Source organism: Falco cherrug, chromosome 2 (assembly GCF_023634085.1).
Source record: "Falco cherrug isolate bFalChe1 chromosome 2, bFalChe1.pri, whole genome shotgun sequence".
In the NCBI taxonomy this organism is placed as follows: domain Eukaryota; kingdom Metazoa; phylum Chordata; class Aves; order Falconiformes; family Falconidae; genus Falco; species Falco cherrug.
Window position 1 is genome coordinate 9,132,220 of NC_073698.1, and position 18,352 is coordinate 9,150,571.

The 18,352-nt window shown below is 37.7% G+C and overlaps 1 protein-coding gene across 1 annotated transcript in view; it reads left to right on the forward strand.

The window, feature by feature from the left end:
• TMEM135 (transmembrane protein 135) overlaps positions 1–18,352 on the forward strand; it is a 189,654-nt gene that overhangs the window by 8,494 nt on the left and 162,808 nt on the right. The window contains exons 2-3 of the mRNA XM_055701808.1: positions 6,238–6,365; positions 12,088–12,180. Coding sequence (XP_055557783.1) covers positions 6,238–6,365; positions 12,088–12,180 — 221 coding nt within the window. The remainder of the gene's footprint in view (positions 1–6,237; positions 6,366–12,087; positions 12,181–18,352) is intronic.

The following is an 18,352-nucleotide window of genomic DNA, read 5'->3' on the forward strand; positions in this document are numbered from 1 at the left end:
ATTTTAGAGCTTCTTTTTTTCAGAATAAATGAGAGAGATATTCATATATATGAACATTTTGTATCTATTTTAAAATGATAATGACTGAAGTGTTTTAGTGAGAGTTAAATCAGAGTTTGTTTTAAATTGTAAGGGAGATGGGGTGGTTACCATCTGAGAGTAAATCTGTGGTCGGTTTACATTATGTTGATGAACAGGAGAAGGAGAAATCTTCCAGTCTGGGCTAGGTGCATAAAAGATAATCAGCTGTTTAGGGAATCATTATGGTGCTTGTGTGTTCAAGGTTTTTGGAGGACAAATTTGTAGTTATGTCTTTTGCTGTAGTATGCCATGTATTAGTCTGGCTGTTCGTTCCCTTTGTTTGTAAGTAACGAGGGTGTGGAGTTCTCTTCAAAAGCCTGCTAAAGTTGTCAGGCCTGCATTAAATCATAATTGAGTTTGGGGTTTCAAGTTTTAAACAGTTGTATGCAGAAGTGAGGAAAAAAGTTATTTTTCTTAAAAAATTTAAGTCATAGTCTGTCTGTTTTCAGTTTTTATGTGGATAGTAATGGAACACTAGGCAGTGTTAGATCATTCCTCAGGTGTGGAAAGAAACTCTTTTTTGCACGCCCCCCCCCCCCCCCGTGCTTGACTTACCTTACTTAAAACACTTTACCTGACCACATCTTAGTACCAAACTAAGTTGTATTTGGGACCGGAAATATTTTCTCTGAAAGTCAGGCTGGCAGATGTTTAATCCCCCCACTTCCTTTTGTGTTTGTGTAGGGTACAGATGTCACACAATCAGGGTATATTTCATCAAATCAGTTTCTCACTTGGAGGTGCTGTTAAAGAGTAATGTATTTGTCTTTTCTGACTGTAGCATGCAGAAGTTTTGTTGTCTGAGGACTGCAGTGGTTTGTGATCTGTCTAAATTTCATCCAGATCCACATATGCTTGCTCTTATAACATCCAGTGATACACAGACTACGTAGTTTATTTAATAGTCTCTTCTGGGTTTTTGTTGTGAGTACAATTTATGCGCAGATGAACCAAATACAACAATAAATATAATTTTCTTAAGCTATCTGCACGTGCACTACTAATTCTTTAGACTTGTTGCTATGAGATTTTTTAATTTCTTAAAATTTCAGCATACAGTGACAGGTGTGTTACTTGGCTGTCATAAATAACAGAAGTCTAATCTCGTAGGCTTGGAATTTTGTGTTACAGATTTGCATATTACTGGAAAAGTAGCAAAAGGCACTTAAAACATTAAAACATTCTTTAACCCTGTGTTATGTTTTTTGAAGGCTTGAAAATTCTATGTGTACTTTGTTAATATTTTAACATATCGGGTGGTGGTTTTTTTTTTTTTTTTAGAATTAAACCTGTTCTTTCCAGCTTTTTCCCTGAAATGTTGTGTTTTTTTCTAGCTCTGCTGTTTGCTTTTAATGATGAGATATTTTGGATTCTTTTTGCCTTGTCCTTTTTTCCCCCATCGATCTTTTCCATTCCTCTAACTGTGATTCATTTGTTTCTTCTTCTGCACTGTATCTATTTTCTGCAGCCTGTGTTGGACTGAAGGGAGATCAAGAGCTAGAACATGAGGATGTAGATAGAAGGAAATTAGAAAGTTCTAAAACCATTATGGAAATGTTAGGGCCATCTGCCCTGTGGCAGTGCATGATTTGCTATAAATTCGCTTTTGCTCTTAGTTGTTGAGTGTTTGGGCATCTAGGAGAATACTTCTTATGGGGGATTGAGAAAGACAGGATTTACTGGTTGACTGTATCAGAAGATGAGAATGTAAGAAATGTTGGCAAAGCTGGACTCCGTCCTATTTCTAGGGCTCTGGTGGCTTAAGCTCTGCTGGTTTTGAGAGAGGAGAAAGTGGGGTTATGTTGCAGGAAGGGCTGCAAGGGCTGTTAGAGGCAAACAGCTCAGCTGTTGGTATGGACTGTGAATAATGAGTACTGACGTCTGTTTAATGCTTGCATAGGCCAAATAAAGACTGTATCTGTGGACTGTACTACTGCTTAAACCTTCTTTTTTTGTGCATAAAATGTCACAGTGTAAGAAAACTCAAATTGTGGTGAGAGGAAAATGTCAATGTTAGTTTTTGAAATGTAGATTTTCTTTATTACTTTCTAGGTATCTTGGAATTCTTGTGAATTAACTTACAAGGAGTGCTCATACTGTATCCTGACTCAAATGCTTAATTCTGGATAGGGTTGGAATTTTTCTTGATGAATAAATAAATCTTTAACGTTACCGAAGTATTTCAAACCTGGATATTCCTTATCTGCGGAAAGAAAATCTGCTTGAGAAAGTGCCATTATCTAATTGTTACTTTAAATGTCCGTCACGAGCATATGGGCTTGCGTGATAGAGTTTTTATGGTATATTGGAGTTATGATGGTTATCAGTTAACATTAAGTCTTTTATTTCCTAGAGAGACATGATTACAAGTTGATGTTTTGATTTTATAGTTTTTGTCATTTTTTAACGTGGATGACATACAATATCTATGTAAATGAGAGGTGAAAGCCATGTGCCTTCTATCTGGAATGGAAGGTGGTGCAGTCAGCAATTGCTCTTAGTATCTGGGGAGCTCTTCCACAGTCTTATTGATATTTTTATTTTTTTTAAAGGAAAGGTGATGCTGTACCAGGGAAGGGTTGTCTTAGTTAAATGTAAGTTCCCTAGAAGGGTGGAGTTCTTAATGACAGTCTTTTTCCCAGAGGGTTGTGTAGTCTTTTTAAATATCCAAAGGCCAGGTTGTTGAGTGCCTTGAAAAAGAGATTTTAAGAGTGACTCAGTGTTCTATGGAAGTCCAGGAAGTTGCAGCACGTCTGGTGTGTTGCTAAGCCGCTGTTCGTCAGAGGAGATGCTGGAGCATTCTTCATCCTGAGATAGGTAAGGCTGCATTGCTGTGGTTTGCCAGAAGAAGTCATGAGTAAGTGAAAGCTGTGTCTTAATCCACTGACATTTGATGGAATCTCCTCTCCCTGGTTCCAGACATTTTTTGGACAGTTGTCTCCTTCTCATAAAGGGTAATAAGCAGGAGAAGCATCATGGCTTCAGAAATGAAGTAGAGGGAGAGGCAGCGCTGGAAGCGGATTATGCTTTTCTCTCCTGTGAAATCATGGCCTTAGAGTGGGTGTGAAGAGCGTGTTGCTTCTGTTCCCTGGATTATGGCTAAACCACTGGGTTAGGGGGTGAGGTGAGGGAGCAGGCGCAGCCTGAGGTTGAGGTGAGGCAGCCTTGTGTCTGGGTTTCCTACAGCAGCAAACACTTGTGGCGTTACTTCACACAGCAGCGTTTCACTTGTGTTGCAGATGTGCCTTACTATCTTACTAAAGCTGAAAACTGACAATAATCTGTTAGCACCGAAGAATTTTGTTTTGTAAAATTCTAGTCACTCCATCTCAAAAAGAGAAGAGTGAAACTAAGAAACCATGGAGAAGGATGGTAAAAGTAATGGGAGGTGTGGAGCTGTTTTTGGCCATTCCTGGATATGTGGTAGTCAACTGATCATTGAGCTGCATTAGAATTGCAGTCCTTCATTCTGTAGCGGATAACACCTCAAACTAACTTTTACAGCTATCAACACTAAGGTCCTGATACAGACCACCCTGAGGTGCCTAAATATCATGCCTAGGATTCATATACTCCTTTTGTAGCTGGAGAGCTGAGACCATAATGTCAATGAAATGTTCGTTTCTGTCTGTCAGACTCTACAGGGAGTCTCGGGTAACTTGCAGACCTTCTGCTACATCTGTTGGTATCTTCATGGAGGTTAACAGTTGCCAAGGAAGTATTTACCGGATGTCCTGATGCCTTCTCTTTCCATGCTGCTATCTGTTACTGATGTCTACTGGTAATCCTTGAGCAAGTGCGTTTACTGTAAGAATTTGGCCTTCATCACAGTGTCCTCCCAGCTCACCTGCGTGAATTGTATCCCAGCAGGAACCATGAACTGCTGGCAGATAGCATAATCTTTCTGTCTTGCCAGCCTCAACTTTAATGGTACTTTTCTGAAGTGTGTGAAACTGAAAGGGAGAGCAAGGTGGTGTCCAGAAGCATCTCTGGTATTTTTTCCATGTAATCACACCATTGGTGGCGGAGGAGAGGGGTAGAGCCTCCTCCAGAGTCTGCTCTTGACAGTTTTCAGCTGTACGCAATATTTAGCTTAGTTGACGTCTATAAAGCGCTTTGAAAATGGTAAGCATTATTTGATTTTGGTTGGGGTTTTTTTTGGTGGGCATGCATCAAGCTCCATTGCCCTTACACATATAGCTTTTTCAGTTACCATGTGCAGGGCTTCTTTGGACTGGTTTGTGTGTCATTATTCCTGGTTCCTTTCTGTTTTTTTACTTGAGGGTAGAATAGTAAAGAGAAGGGAAAGCAGAAATTTATATTGGCCTGAAACTTGTTGGAGAAGCTATAGAAATAAAATTTTGACTTCGATATGATATTAATTTATTAGATACCAGTCTTCGCCTGTTGCACTTCTGACACTTTGGTCTGAGGAAGTAAAGCTTCACACTTCAGGTATAAGGTCTGTGTTCTTAAAAGGAAAAAATATAATTTTGTTCCAAATTCTCATGGCCTTTGTACAACAGGCTAGAATAGCAAAGGAGGTAGCAACTAGTGATCTGGCATTTAGACTACATTCAGACTTTGCTTCAACAGAAAGATTATCTGAATTGCATTATTGCCTAATCCATTACAGTTTAAGCAGTCTTGACACTTGATTAAGTAATGTGTAAGTTTGTTTTCAGAAGTCTGTTCATGCATGTATTTCTCCTTAATCCTTAGTTCAAGCTTCATTTTAAAAAACACTTTTTGGCAGAACTTTCATGTGGTTTTAGCAGAGTCCTTGGCCCATCTCTGAATCCAAAATATCTACTTGCTATTCAGTATGAGTGGACGTTGTTTCAGAAGAACAGCTCCCTCTCCCTTGTTTTTAAATTGAGGAACTGAAACTTTGAGACGTGTTGCCAATACTGATTCGACAGGACGTCTTTCGTTGTTCTCATCAGCACCAGCAGTATGAAGCCTGCTCTGTTTGGAACTTAACTAATTCTAAGCATTGACTGAAAATGCCTGCCAGTTTTGAGACTCCCTGAGAGATCAGTGCAGATTTATGCTATTAAAAAAGAAAAAAACCCACAACACCCCAATAAAATCTGTCTCATGGTGCACCCAAAAGTATAATTTCATGGAGCCATAGGAGCATGCAGACTGGAGGACCTCAGGAGGCTGTGTGGTCCCAGCCTTCTGCTCAAAGCAGGGTCAGTTGGATGAGGTTGCTTTGGGCCTTTTCTAGTTGAGTTTCGAGGATCTCCAGTGATGGGAGAGTCCACAGTCACTTTGGGCAACCTGCTCCAATATTCAGCCATGTTCAAGAGAAAAATTTTCTTCCTTAGGTATAACCAGAGTTTCTCATACTTGAACTTTTCTGTTGCCTCTTGTTGTACCCCTGCACACCTCTGAGAAGAGCCTGGTTCTCTATGCCTTCCCATTAGATAGTTGCAGAATTTCTGTGAACTAAAAGAGTCTGAAGACTTCCAGTGCTTGAGTCATTAAGTAACTCTTCTTTATAAAATGTGGGACATACATTAAACTGACCAAAAAACCCATTTATTTTTTAGATCCAGCCTGTTTTTTACTATAGGCAGTTTTTTAGAGATAACATACCATTTCTATAACACTTGTCAGGAATGTGGTGTTTTTCCAGCACATGGTGAACATTTTTTGGAGGACTTGCAGTTGGTTAATTGGAGTAGAAGACCTTTAGATATATGTCATCACTTCATAGACACTGTGTAAGGCCTGTGTTTGGATTACTTTAGTGATATTCTGGCCTTAATTATGTGACAGTCCGATTGCCTGGAAGACAAAACTCAGTGTAAATTTATCACGTCTTAGAAGTTCTGATACCTGGCAGACAATGTTTCTGACTATTATGGCCAATGGTAACAAGGTAATAGAATTCATCTTGTACTTCCCATTTCGGATTGCTTGATGTATTTCCTGGTATAAATATTGCAACAGCTGGAACAAGTTCAAAGGAAACCTTTGTGGTATTGTTCATAAACCCAGCAAATTTAAGAGGCTTTGATTTACTACTTAAATGGGCATGTCTCATTTTCCTTTTTTTTTTTTTTTACAATATGCAAAAAAAGAGCCTAACTGAATTAAAGTTTGTTCTCCCCTTTTTTTTTTTTTTTTTCTTTCCTTCTCCCTCAGATAGCAGCTATTCTCAGGAAACGAAAACTTGACTATTATTTGCACAAACTGCTACCTGAGATCTTGCAATCAACTTCCTTTCTGACAGCAAATGGAACCTTGTATATTGCTTGCTTTTGCATTCTAAGGTTGGTATACTGTGCTAAAAATGAAATGAAACAGGAAAGCTATTTTTATGTAACTTTTCAATTTATATAATAATTTGCCTTTTTTTCTTAATAGGCTTGTTTGTAATGGGTAGGAATAACAAAAGCGACAGCTGTGCCGTCATCTTGATTTCTGGTCTTACCACTTGTATAATGAGTCAATGTATTAATTTTGCTTCCTCTTCTCTGTTTTACTTGTTCAACATATAGTGTTCAAATATGTTCTGGAGGGGAACTGAGAAAGCCTAATCTTCCTCTCCTAGAAAGAATTGATATAATGTCATGTTAGTTTCTGCTTTCCTGATGCAGGAGCTGTGGTGATTTTTAATAATCCTAAACTTTATCCAACCGTCCAAGTTTGTGCTTTCCTTATTTGTGGTCATAAATGAAGTAATTCCCAGCACAACTTCTGTGTTTCTGTAAGATACAGTCTTGCTCTGAAAAATGTGTATAAGTGGTATTTCTGTATTTTGATCTGTTTCCAGTGTATATTTCAAGTAATTATCAGGATAGTTAAAAATTAAACTTCCCTGTTTATGAATATCATGATGTCCTAGGTCTAAATGCATAGACACATAAAGCATACAATAGCTGTGAATTTTTGAAAGTTATCTGTCAGTGCACTCAACAGTCCCTCCAAAATTTAATCAACCCATTACATCCTGCTTCTAGATCTGCTTAGAGGCTTCTGAACTTTGCTTCAGAGCTGAGGGCGGAGGCTAAGAAGAGGAGGATCTGGCTGAGGAGCCATGGAACCCTTTTTAAATAAATCATTTGCAAAGTTCAAAGTGAATCTTCCAGTAATGAGCTCTAAAGAATATTGAGTTTTTCTAGCAATCTGAGTTGTATTAATATTGATTTATCTTTACTACTCTGAGCTATACAGTGGCCTTCCTTATCCTGCCAGGTACTTGCCTGTACATCTGCAGTGCCTTACTTCAGTGCTGTAGTTAGATATTACTCCCTAAATTAAGCTGTTGTGGTTTTAAGTTTTATTGTTTTCAGCTGTTTTGTAACAGAGGTTATTAGCCACCTAGCAGACCTGTGGCTATGTCTGTGCTCGTAAATGGAGCAGGTAAGAGATTAGTGTCTTATTCTGAAGCCAGTAGGTATGGCATCACGTTCACCTATGTGGAGCATAGCTGTCTAAACCTGTTTTGACCTCCAAACCAGCATGGCCAGATGCACACTGGGTAATGGAAATGGTACCTAGCCCTTGCACCCTCCAAGTCCTCCTGAAGCATTGTTTGGGTTGATCCAGACCAAAGCTGTGCCAGGGACGATTCTAACAATTTAACATGACAAGGGATACATGTAAATGCTTACCGTGCTGTTCTTACAGCTGTGCAGCAGAGTAAGCAACCAACATCCTGGGAGATGTACGTGCTTTTTCTGTTACAAAGAGCTGTCACCTGCAGCAGAATTTCTGCTGGTAGGGTCTCTGCGGACTGCCCACCACCTGCAGTTGCAGAACTTGCAAATAAAAAATGTGAGCCTTTTGGCTAGAGTGCTAATTGGACCTGGTAAACTCAAATCACTACTAGAGGCAACAGAAGAAAGAGTTTAGGCAGCCTTGTGTATTCATTATGCCCTTTGAAGTGTATGTGCGTCCAGCTATAAGGAGTATTCTGCAGCTTTTCTGACTGGAATAGAATTCAGACCCTTAGCAATTGAGTAGGATGTGTAAAAGTTATAAAATGACATTTCAGAGAACAACAGATAACATTATTATCAGAAAAATCGTACTTTTCAAATTTGCTAGTGTCCTTTGAAGGATAAATTTGTATCTTGATGATTGGGTTGGCGCAGTATTCATGAATTCCCAAATGACTTTGAAATGATTGCTTGCTGGGGCTCTTTGCAAAGAAAGATCCTCTTTCCTTTAGGAATTAGTAAATGATTAGCAAATAGTTAATATATATGAAATAAAACAAGGGATAAATAATCAGTCTTCATGATAGGAAGAAGTTGCCAGTGTTTTGGATACACCTAAAGAACCTGGATAAGGGATAAAGAGTAGTGTGAGAGATTGATTGAGACTGTTTTGGTTACAGGATTCTGAAACTGCCTGCCATCAATTTTAGAAAGATCTGTTGATTACAGTCACTTAAGAAACTGGATAGAGAAAAGTGCAAAGTAATGCATCAGAAGGAAAAAAAGCAGTCCTATCCTTACATAAGGATGGGCTTTAAACTAGCTGCTTTTAATCAGGAAGGTGTTTGAGAGTCGTCAAGGATAGGTTCTTTGAACAAGTCAGTTCATACTTGAATATGGTCAAGAAGCCAAGTAAGTGTTATTTGGAGAACAAATGTGAACAAGACAGAAAGCCGTATAAATATACGATGTCTTTACAAGTTGAGTACTGTATGCTTTTTTTTTTTTAAGAGCTTCTAGGATTATAATGTTGACAAGTGCTTCACTTGGAATGTACTTAACATCAACATTGTCTTGCAGCTGGAGCTGTATAAGCTTGCTTCTCTCATCTGCTGTTGGGTGGGTGATGGAAGATGGAAATGTGAGACTTCATTTTTTTTTTTTTTAAACCAATTTGTGTGGGTTTTTTATATTTGTTTTTTTTTCCTTTAACGTGTTGTTTGAACTTGTATGATTCCTTGAATGTATTGCTGTGTAATACACTGTATTTCTTTCAGTAGCCCCTGAGAGCAAAAGTAATTACGTATCATTTTCCAGCCCAGAATGCCATTTGGTATTGTATGTTTTAATCTATCAAAGAAATACCAGTACCTCTATGGTGTTCTGCATAACTGTGGCCTGAGTATTTCTGAACTTGATTTGCAACCATCCAAAGAGATTGTCTGAGACTGTGGAGACCTAGATGCTCTAGATCTGATTCTAGATAGTGATGAGAGATTGGATGTAATAGCATGCATCCTGTTATACAAATCTACAGTTATTGTATCTTTTCAGTTGGAAGGTATATTATAGTGGGAGCAGCAGTGATTCAGAAGCGAAGTTGTCCAGCAAGCCCCATGCAGTTGACTGATTTTACCCTTCTGGAGTTCTAGGCCAAAGCAAAAGATTAAAAGGTCTGTAGCTGGATGTGTTAACTCATATTTACCTGCACAAATCCTGTTTTGAGGTGCCCCTTTCCTTCTTTTGTAGTGCCAAGGAGATGTGTTAGCAGTCATATAAGCTGTCCTGGATAAAGCAACCACTTCATCTTTTCATATCTTTACCAAAGTCCCAGCAAATCTTCAGTCGCTGCATACTGAAAATAGGTCTTAGTCATCTGGTAACAATTAAAACACCTAGATATGAAACGTAATTGTCGGTGAGAAGTCTGGCTTGTGGTAATAGGTCTTTTTGATGCTCTTGTGTTTGTTTCCTTTCAGCTAGGGGAAAATCACCAAAACTGAAACTGCTGCAAATATTTTGAAGGATGTAAAACTTTAGGCAAGAAAGTGCGATTAAAATAAGTTCAGACATTGTTTAATATTCTCACCATTTCATAGGTGGGCGAAATTTCAAAACCCTCTAAATCCCACATCAACAATGATTCAGGCTGTGGATAGATGTTCTCATTCTAGGAGGGATTACCAAGCTAACTTGGCTGACTTCCCCCCCTCCTCCTTTTTGCTTCTTGAAGTGGATTAGGGACTATGTCCAGGCTGCTCTGTTGGCAGGGCAGCAGGGGTGATGATCTCTGTTACGGATGTGTGACAGGCCAGCTGGGGGTTGTAATCTCTTCCACTGGTGAGATGCAGAAGACTGCATCTGTCTGGGCTGCAGATGAAGTGCTAGGCTCCAGGGTTGACAAGCATTACATCTGTTAAATGAAAGGTGTGATTTTTAGGTTTTCAGTTTTATTAAATGCAAAACCTGATGAAGACCTCGTTCCTTTAGTCTGGCAGCTAGAGTAATTAAGTTTGTCCATGTACAATTTTACATTAGTTTGCTTAATTAGATTCAACATTATGTATCAACTAGCCTTTGAGTTTTGGATACATTTTTACACTGAGGAATTAAATGCATAACCTGGAGGAGCTCACTTGCTCATTCCAGTTTCTGACTGCAGACCACATGAAAATAACCATGCAAATAATAACAAAAACTTGTTTTCATTTGCTTTAGCGGAAGTTTAAATGTTTCACTCACTGATTGGACATTCTAATTTCCGCTAGATTTTATGTAAAATATGTTACTGTTGTTTCAGAAATCTTATCAATCCAAACATGTAAGCATTTTCAGAGGGATTCCAAACTGTGCCAAAAGAACAAATTCCTGTTTCTTTCCCACAGAAAAGACATTTGTTCTGTTACTTAACAGGTGTGTCTGGTAAGATGTGTTCATACTTATTAACAGTTTTAAAATGGCTTCTCTGAAACTTCATACAGTAATTGCTTTCCGAGAGAGTCCTAGTAATGAACTTTAGCTCCTGCAGCATTTGGCATTGTCATCCTGAGAAATTATCCTTTTGCAGCCGTGGGAATGAACAGTGTGTGTAATTGCCATTACATCACTTGCTGCTGATACACTGGCTCTCTTTTCACTTATGAACATAAGCTGGCATTGCTCACTGCTAATGTTATTTTTGCAGGAGAAGTATGAAATGAGGCTCATCATGCCTTTCACAGCAAGAATGAAAGTGGCCTATCAGATAGTATTGATTAATTATCTTTGTTCTCTCTTCTGTGTTGTCAACATGAAATTTTATTGAAGAAAATTTCCTTTTCTACCCTGGATGTTTGCCATTTTGTTTGTTGTATTTTGTTCACCATGTTTTTGGAAGGGTATACTCCATTGTAACACTCTGTGTTCCTGAACTGATAGTGCTTATCAGCTGAGCAGCCTTGATGTAATTGAGGTATGTTTGCTATCCTGCTACCACATTTCATGGCTGCCTGACTATTGTTTGCTTCTTTGATCAATCTGAATTAGTTTGAAGGTGCAAGTGTCATGAACAGAAATGTGGTTGGTGACATTCTGACATGCATTTTGGTATTCCTCCTGTAACAGTGACCGATTTATAGAAATATTTTCTTAGATTTTGTCATTTGTGTAACTATTTTGGTTTTTTTCAACTCTTACTGTTGGAGGAATTTTGATAGTTGAAATTGTGTGGACAATTTGAGTGAAATCCAGATCTAGTTGCAAAAAAACCTTGGCAGAACTGGGCTGTCAGTGTTGCTTCCAGTTGTAATGTACAGATTGATTCCTTGGCTTACTGCAAATGTGTGATTTACTGTTTTTAGCATCAGTTGACTATCTCCTTTGGAGCATGACATATGTTATAATAATTTGATTTGATTTCTGGCTCACCTGATTGCATCCCTGCATTCCATAAGGCACATCTTGCTGAAGATATATTTGGACAAGTAGCAGAGAGAGGAACAATAATAAGTTCTTTTGGAATATTTGTCTGTGATTAGTACCTGCAACTTTTCAGATACATTTCTTGAATCTTTTGAAAGCACTGCTTTCTTTGAAGGAAAGATATCCTTTAAATGAAATGGATACATTAATGAAGTATGTAATGTTTATGAAGCACTTTGGGAACCCCTCTGAGAACTACCCAATGTAAAAACGTAATGATTAGTATTTATTTATAAGTTGATTAATGTACAGGGAAAAATATAATCTTAATAAAGCGTGTGTAATTTTATGATAAAAGTAAAATAAAGTTTTCATTGCACATGAATGTTTCGGTTGCTTTGCATGTAACGTGTACAAATTACATTTTCAGGAAGATTCTTGGAAAGTTCTACTTTTGGTCTCCTGGCTTTGGTGCTGCTTTGCCTGCCTCTTATATGGCTATTCTCATCGAAAGGAAAAGCAGGTATGGTTTGTGTTTACGCATGTTCAGATTTATATAATAGTTTTTCTTGGTTTGGTCATTTGGTGACTGACATTTGATAATTCAGTGGTTTTGTTTCGGAATGCTGGAAAATTGTTCATTTGAAATAGTGTCTTTTGCAACCCCAGATTTAAATCTAGAAAGCTGCAGTGAGAAAACACTTTGCAAACATTAACTTTCTTGTTTGTGGTTTGTTTTTCTTGTCTAATGTGTAATTGGGTTGCTTAGGATTGCCTGATGAAGCTGTGGTTGCATTTTCTCTTGTTTTTAAAAATACAGTTTAAATAATGTTTGCGATTAGTCACAGAAAAGGAGCATGCTAATGAAAGTTGCTGATGACTTGAGTTAAGAACGTGAAATTAATTAAGATAGAGGAGTAATAGGATGTTGTGGGAAAAAGTGGCTGGAAGAGCTGAACTAATCCAGATTGGATGTAGCATAATGATACAGAAAACAAAAGCTTTCACTTAAGGAAAGGTGCTGAAGTTCAGCTGTCAATGGAAAGTTTGTCATGAAATCATGAAGAGGTGGGAAGAAAGCTCCAAGTGATCTAAGGATAGCTGAAAGATGCCATTTTTAATGTGGCCATGAAAGGTGGCAGGTGAATTCCTGGGTTGTGAGGTTTGAATGCTCTGAAATTCAACTTGTAATAGTAGCTTCTATCAACAGCAGAAGTTGTAATGGTTAATTACTGTAATATGGATTGAGATGCTTTAGTTAGCTAGTTAGTAGGTTTTATTCAAAGTAGAGAAGGTGATAATAGGGTAATGTAAGGGATTACTCTTCAAAAGATGATGAGGGGAGTTTAGTCCTAGAGATGATATGAATGCAGTTTTGGTTACTATGAATATATGAAACTTCCTTAAGCAGTCATTTCAAAATAATTTCAAATCCATATACATCATGTTGTTGACTGACATTCATGTCAGGCCCCATTCCTAAACTTCAGTCATGGAGTAAGCAAAGTCCAAGCCAAGTTTCAGACAAGATTGTCAGAATTATGTCCTTTTGAAAGAATGTGTTGTCTATTGTTTTTGAAAACTGAGGATGTGTAAGAAGTTTTGGAAAGGTGGGAGCTCTTCTAAGTCACTTTATTTAATCTAGCTATAGAGAAAAGTATCATAATAAAGTTACTAAGTAAGTTACCTTTTAAAGTCCTTTCTAGCTGACTGTTTTTCATCTTACTGCGATTACTTCCTGGAAGGATGGATACGTTTTGGTGGGACTCTGTCTAGTTAGACTCCAGCACTCCTGTTGGCATCAGTTTCATTTTGCAGTGAGAGCAAGTACATTTTCTTCCTTTGATCAGTGACAGCACTAGCTTAACTTTTCCTACAGACCTGTTACAATGTGAGGATTTTGTGTGTCAGACTTCTAATATTTCTAGAAAACATTAAGGGAAAGAGTCAAGCTCCTTGTCCCATCTTTGAGTTTCTTGTAGCTTTCAGAGTATTTGTGAGTCAAGAATTGAAACTGCTTGTGAGCCCAAACCTGTGAAAGGTGTTTGTGTAACAGTGGAACAGTTTTGAAAAATTTGCAAAGCTAAGCTTGTTAAGTGTAGCAGAAAGAGTAGGCAAACACATTTTATGTCAAATGATGATTTCTAAGTCTTAGTGGCAATGTATGCAAGCTTTAACATGTTAACGGGCTTCTATTTAGCATCTGAAATGTGAAGGAAAGAAAAGATGAAATAAAGTTGTGTGAAAATAACAAAAGTAGTAGTATGTAGTGAACAATGCTGAAGTACTTAATTCCTGGAAGGTCGGTCTCCATTCTCTCAGAATACAAAATATGTCACAGAAGCTATTTTGCCTAAAAAAATCACATTATATTGCATCAGATAAAATGTAAAAAGGCAACATTGGTATTGCAATGCAACACATGCAGCTGAAAATGTAGGTTCATTGATATTAATGAAAAGAAAATTGTTAAATGGCATCAAAAGGTAGTTGAAAGTTCAGATTTTTAAAATATGAAGTTGTTTGGTATGTTGTCAGAAGCTAACTTTGTATGATGTGTGAAATACTGCTGCTGACAGACTTGGTGAAATACAACTTTGATTTCACATCTTCTTGCTTGTTAGCTTCTGTTACAGGCAAAATCAAATTCCAACAGACTCTTATTCTCTTAAGAAACTAGTGTTTGACATGGAGACAGTGGCATTTTGACTCCTCTCCTGAGTAGCTTACAACAAATTGTAGTGAAAAATCAGGGAGGTGGGAAAAAGTCCTGATTTGAGTTCATAAACTTTTATCTCTAGCCCTTCAATTTGCTGCTAGCAGCTGGCAGCAATATCAAACTTAATCACTTAATCTCTTCCCAAGTCGATACCCTATTTTAAGTACCTCACTGGCATTTGCTTGCACAGCATCCCTGTCAGTCCTGAACTTGGGAACAGCAGGCTTGTAAATCAGATTTTCTTCCAAGTGTTGCTGTTGCTGTACATGTATGCTAGCTTTGTACGTTTTACAGTTCTTACAGAACAGTGGGAAAAAGAGATGGATAGCTTGCCTACGTGCATTACAATCTTGAGGAGGAGTGTGTTTTCTAAAGTGTTACAGAACTAGTTTGATTACAGTTTGTATCTGTGCAATATGTGATTACAAATTTGCATGGCACTGGCAGTGAGAAGGGGAGGTGGCATTGCACGGAAATGTCAGACTCGGGGAAGCAATCTGCATTATATTACGCTGCTACAGTTCTATAAAGACATAAATTGCATGTTAGTGTGTCCATGTGTATTCTATTTAGTGATAATAAAATAGGGTTATCCTGTCTATGAAAACCAGTTTATTGGGATCTGTGAAAAGGGCCAAGGAATAAAACCACTTGTAAACTCTTTTATATATGTATATATAAATGTTTTGTGACTAGTTCTCTTCCGGTAAGCTCACATTGTTATGATTAAGTAATCTTTCGATAAGAATTATTTCTTAAATAATAACTGAATGTAGATACATTACAAATGCCTAATCGCCATTTTCCTGTGCAAATTTATATTCTATGCTTTTAGTCCCTTACTCTGGTAGGAGTAACTTAGAATTTTTGCCTTTTTCTGAGACTCTCAAGCAGTGTGGGTTGTCTGTTAGGATTAGGAGGAAGCATCCTTACTGGCCAATGCAGGTTTATAAATGACAGTCTGACATCTGTTAGCTGCATAGCTGGTATATGTTTGATGCTCTGAGAAATGCTAAGAGGGCATAGAGTTAAATTTCAGCTCATTTTTACTGTACATTATCTCATACAGTTCAGATCTTTTCAACTGTGTTTACTGTTAGTCCTGCCATGTTATTGCATTTTGCTGTGTTTATGGCTCTGGCAGAGGTGTTGAAAAATGAGAAATGAACCAAAAAATACTGTAGGTGTTACTGGCGTGTTACGTGTTTTCATGTGCAAAGAAAATGTTCTTGCAAGTATGGAAAGTATTTCCTTTTCCTGGAGAAATGTACACAATTCATTAAAATGTACATATTTATAAATACTTTTGATTATTTGGCTGTGACTTTAACATTTTAATTACTCTTCATATATTGTCATAATAACTATAGCTGTATTACAGTAAGTAAGCAAGCTTCTAACAGGTGCACTTGCACAAGTGTATTAAAGAATATAATTTAGTTTCACCTCTTACATCTTCTATTAAAGAAAAATGTGCAATTGTTTTGTCACAGAATTTAGTTTTGTAGTGTTAAACATTAAAAGTTGTGTTAATGTCTCCTCAAAAATAGGGATATGACTCGGTTACATTAATTTTGTTAAGCTTTCTCAGGAAATCATTACATGCATTTTATTAACCTTTCTATGGAGTTGTTTTACCAGTATACTACTTGTTTACTTCTATAAGTGTTGTTTCAGATAGTTGTTGAGAAGCAATTGTATTTACTTGTAATTCTGCAAAATGAAAATTGCTTGCGTTTTGTGGCTTCTATTTGTAATTCAAAGTTACAGTCTTCTGTCATTTTTCTCAACATCTATTAAACGTTATAAACAAGAACCGAGCGTATAGTAGAGGAGGAGGTATGTGGCTTAGACTGTAAGAGGTGGTACTGCCTTTTTCTAGGAGCATCAAGACTGAAGGCAAGGAACTAACTGAATTTACTTGTTAAAATTGTTAGGAGTAAAGCTGTTGAAATGTGATTTGAGGTTTGGCTGAGCCAGCCTGTTACTGGAAATCTGATGAGATTGGTTGTACCTTACTGATTGCTAAGACAAAGAAGTCTGATAGGTGAGTGAAAAGTGCGTATTTGACCTCTGTGATTACTCTCAGGGAAAAGAATGATGTTCTCTTTGGTGTTTTGTACATGTGCTGATGTTTCAAAACCATTTAAGTTGTGTTTTGCTAATAGCTAAACGGCACACTTCAGTTTGTTGGGCTCTTGCACAAAAAATAATGTATTAGTGATTTTCCAGAACTGTAACTAAAACTTTAAGAAGGGACACAATTCCATTTTTAATGAAATTAATTGTCTTGCTGCTTGGTTAACTCCTCCCCCCCCCCCCCCCCCCGCCCTTGCCCTTTTTAAGTAATTAAGCCAAAGAAAGTTTAACTACAGGCACCTAAAAGTTCTGTGGCAGTTCTGAAGGGACCCTTCTGGGATTGCCCCCTACTCCCCCCTTAGGCTGCATTAATGTTTACATTCTGGCTGTTAACATTATAGCGGCGCCTGTCTCGTTGCTACAGTTAAGACTGTGTCACTGATGGTATTATAAAACTTGAGATTTAGGGCTTTTATAATTTGGTTGTAAAATCTTGCTCTGGGCGACTATTGGTAATATGGTTTTAGTTGAAAACTGGTGTGTTTTTCATCAAAAAAATTCGTTATACTGAACTCTTACAGAAGTATTTAAAGCACGTGCATTTAAAAAGTGATACAATGCAACAGTGCACATTATAGAGAGCATCTATATATATACACATATATTTAGTGTTCTTGGAAACAAAAGTATTACTATGCTTAGAAAAGTGCCAGAAACATTTGTGTAAGAGCAGTGTGGAATTTTTACACTCTGTGTATGTTCTCCTGATAACCCTCACAGCAACTGTTTTATTTGCTTGCCATAAATACCATTAGACTAAATACATTATAAAGGAAGAATATGGCAGCACAGTAATGGTAAAAAGTATATGCTGTAAATAAATAAAGTGTTTAAGTTTGTCCATTCAAATACAAATCTGTTGGTTTGTATCTCTGTAGAGTAGTATAGTGTATTTAGACTTGAGGTGACAATTTCCTTTCTCAGAATGTTTTACAGTAGTTCGGTTTGACATTGTATTTTAGGGAAACTGTAAATCACCAGGATGGGTGAGTGGTGTTCAAAACAAACTCTTTTAATACAGCAAGTGTTTTTGCAAACATTTATCTTACTTGCTACAGGTAAGAAATTGAGAGAGCAAGCTACGTGGAGGGATGATATTTTTGCATATTTTTTTGTGTTGTAGTGAAAACCCCCTCACATTTGGATCACAAGCATGAGTATTTTGTGGTGTAATCTGGTGAGGACAGCTAGCAGGGAAACAAATTGGGAGTTTTATTCCTCTAGGGTGATTATTACTGTGAAATATGGAGCCAAGCTGTGGAAGTTAATGGGAACACTTTCTGTTTCTAAACAGAAATATGTTAAAATCCATTGCGCTTCAGCAACTGCCTTGGTGAGACCCAATGTTTGAGAGGTCTGTGTTTTTACAGTAACAGCATGTAAGCATTTGAACATGTTTTGCTGTGTGCTTTGAGGGCTGCTACTGCTGTGGTTATAGATCCGTATCATAGAATGGTTTGCATTGGAACGGACCTTAAAGATCATCTAGTTCCGTCCCCCCTTGCCATGGGCAGGGACACCTTCCACTAGACCAGGTTGCTCTTACTTATAAGAAAGAGAGAATATGCTGATTATTCAAGGTTACATGGGAGTGCAGGAGTCCATCTCGAAGATGCTGTAATTGAGGGAAGATTGTGAATGGCAGGTAGCTCAGTATGGGCAGCTCTTGGGAGTGTTTTTCATGGCAAGTAGCATCTCTTGCTGATTTTGGATCTTAGTGGGAGCTCTTGCCAGCACAGCTGAAGTATTTCTAATCAATGATTTCAAGTAATTCATCTTTTTGAGAAATGGGATCACTTGGATTATGCTGTTTGTCCTGACAAACTCAGTCTCCAGT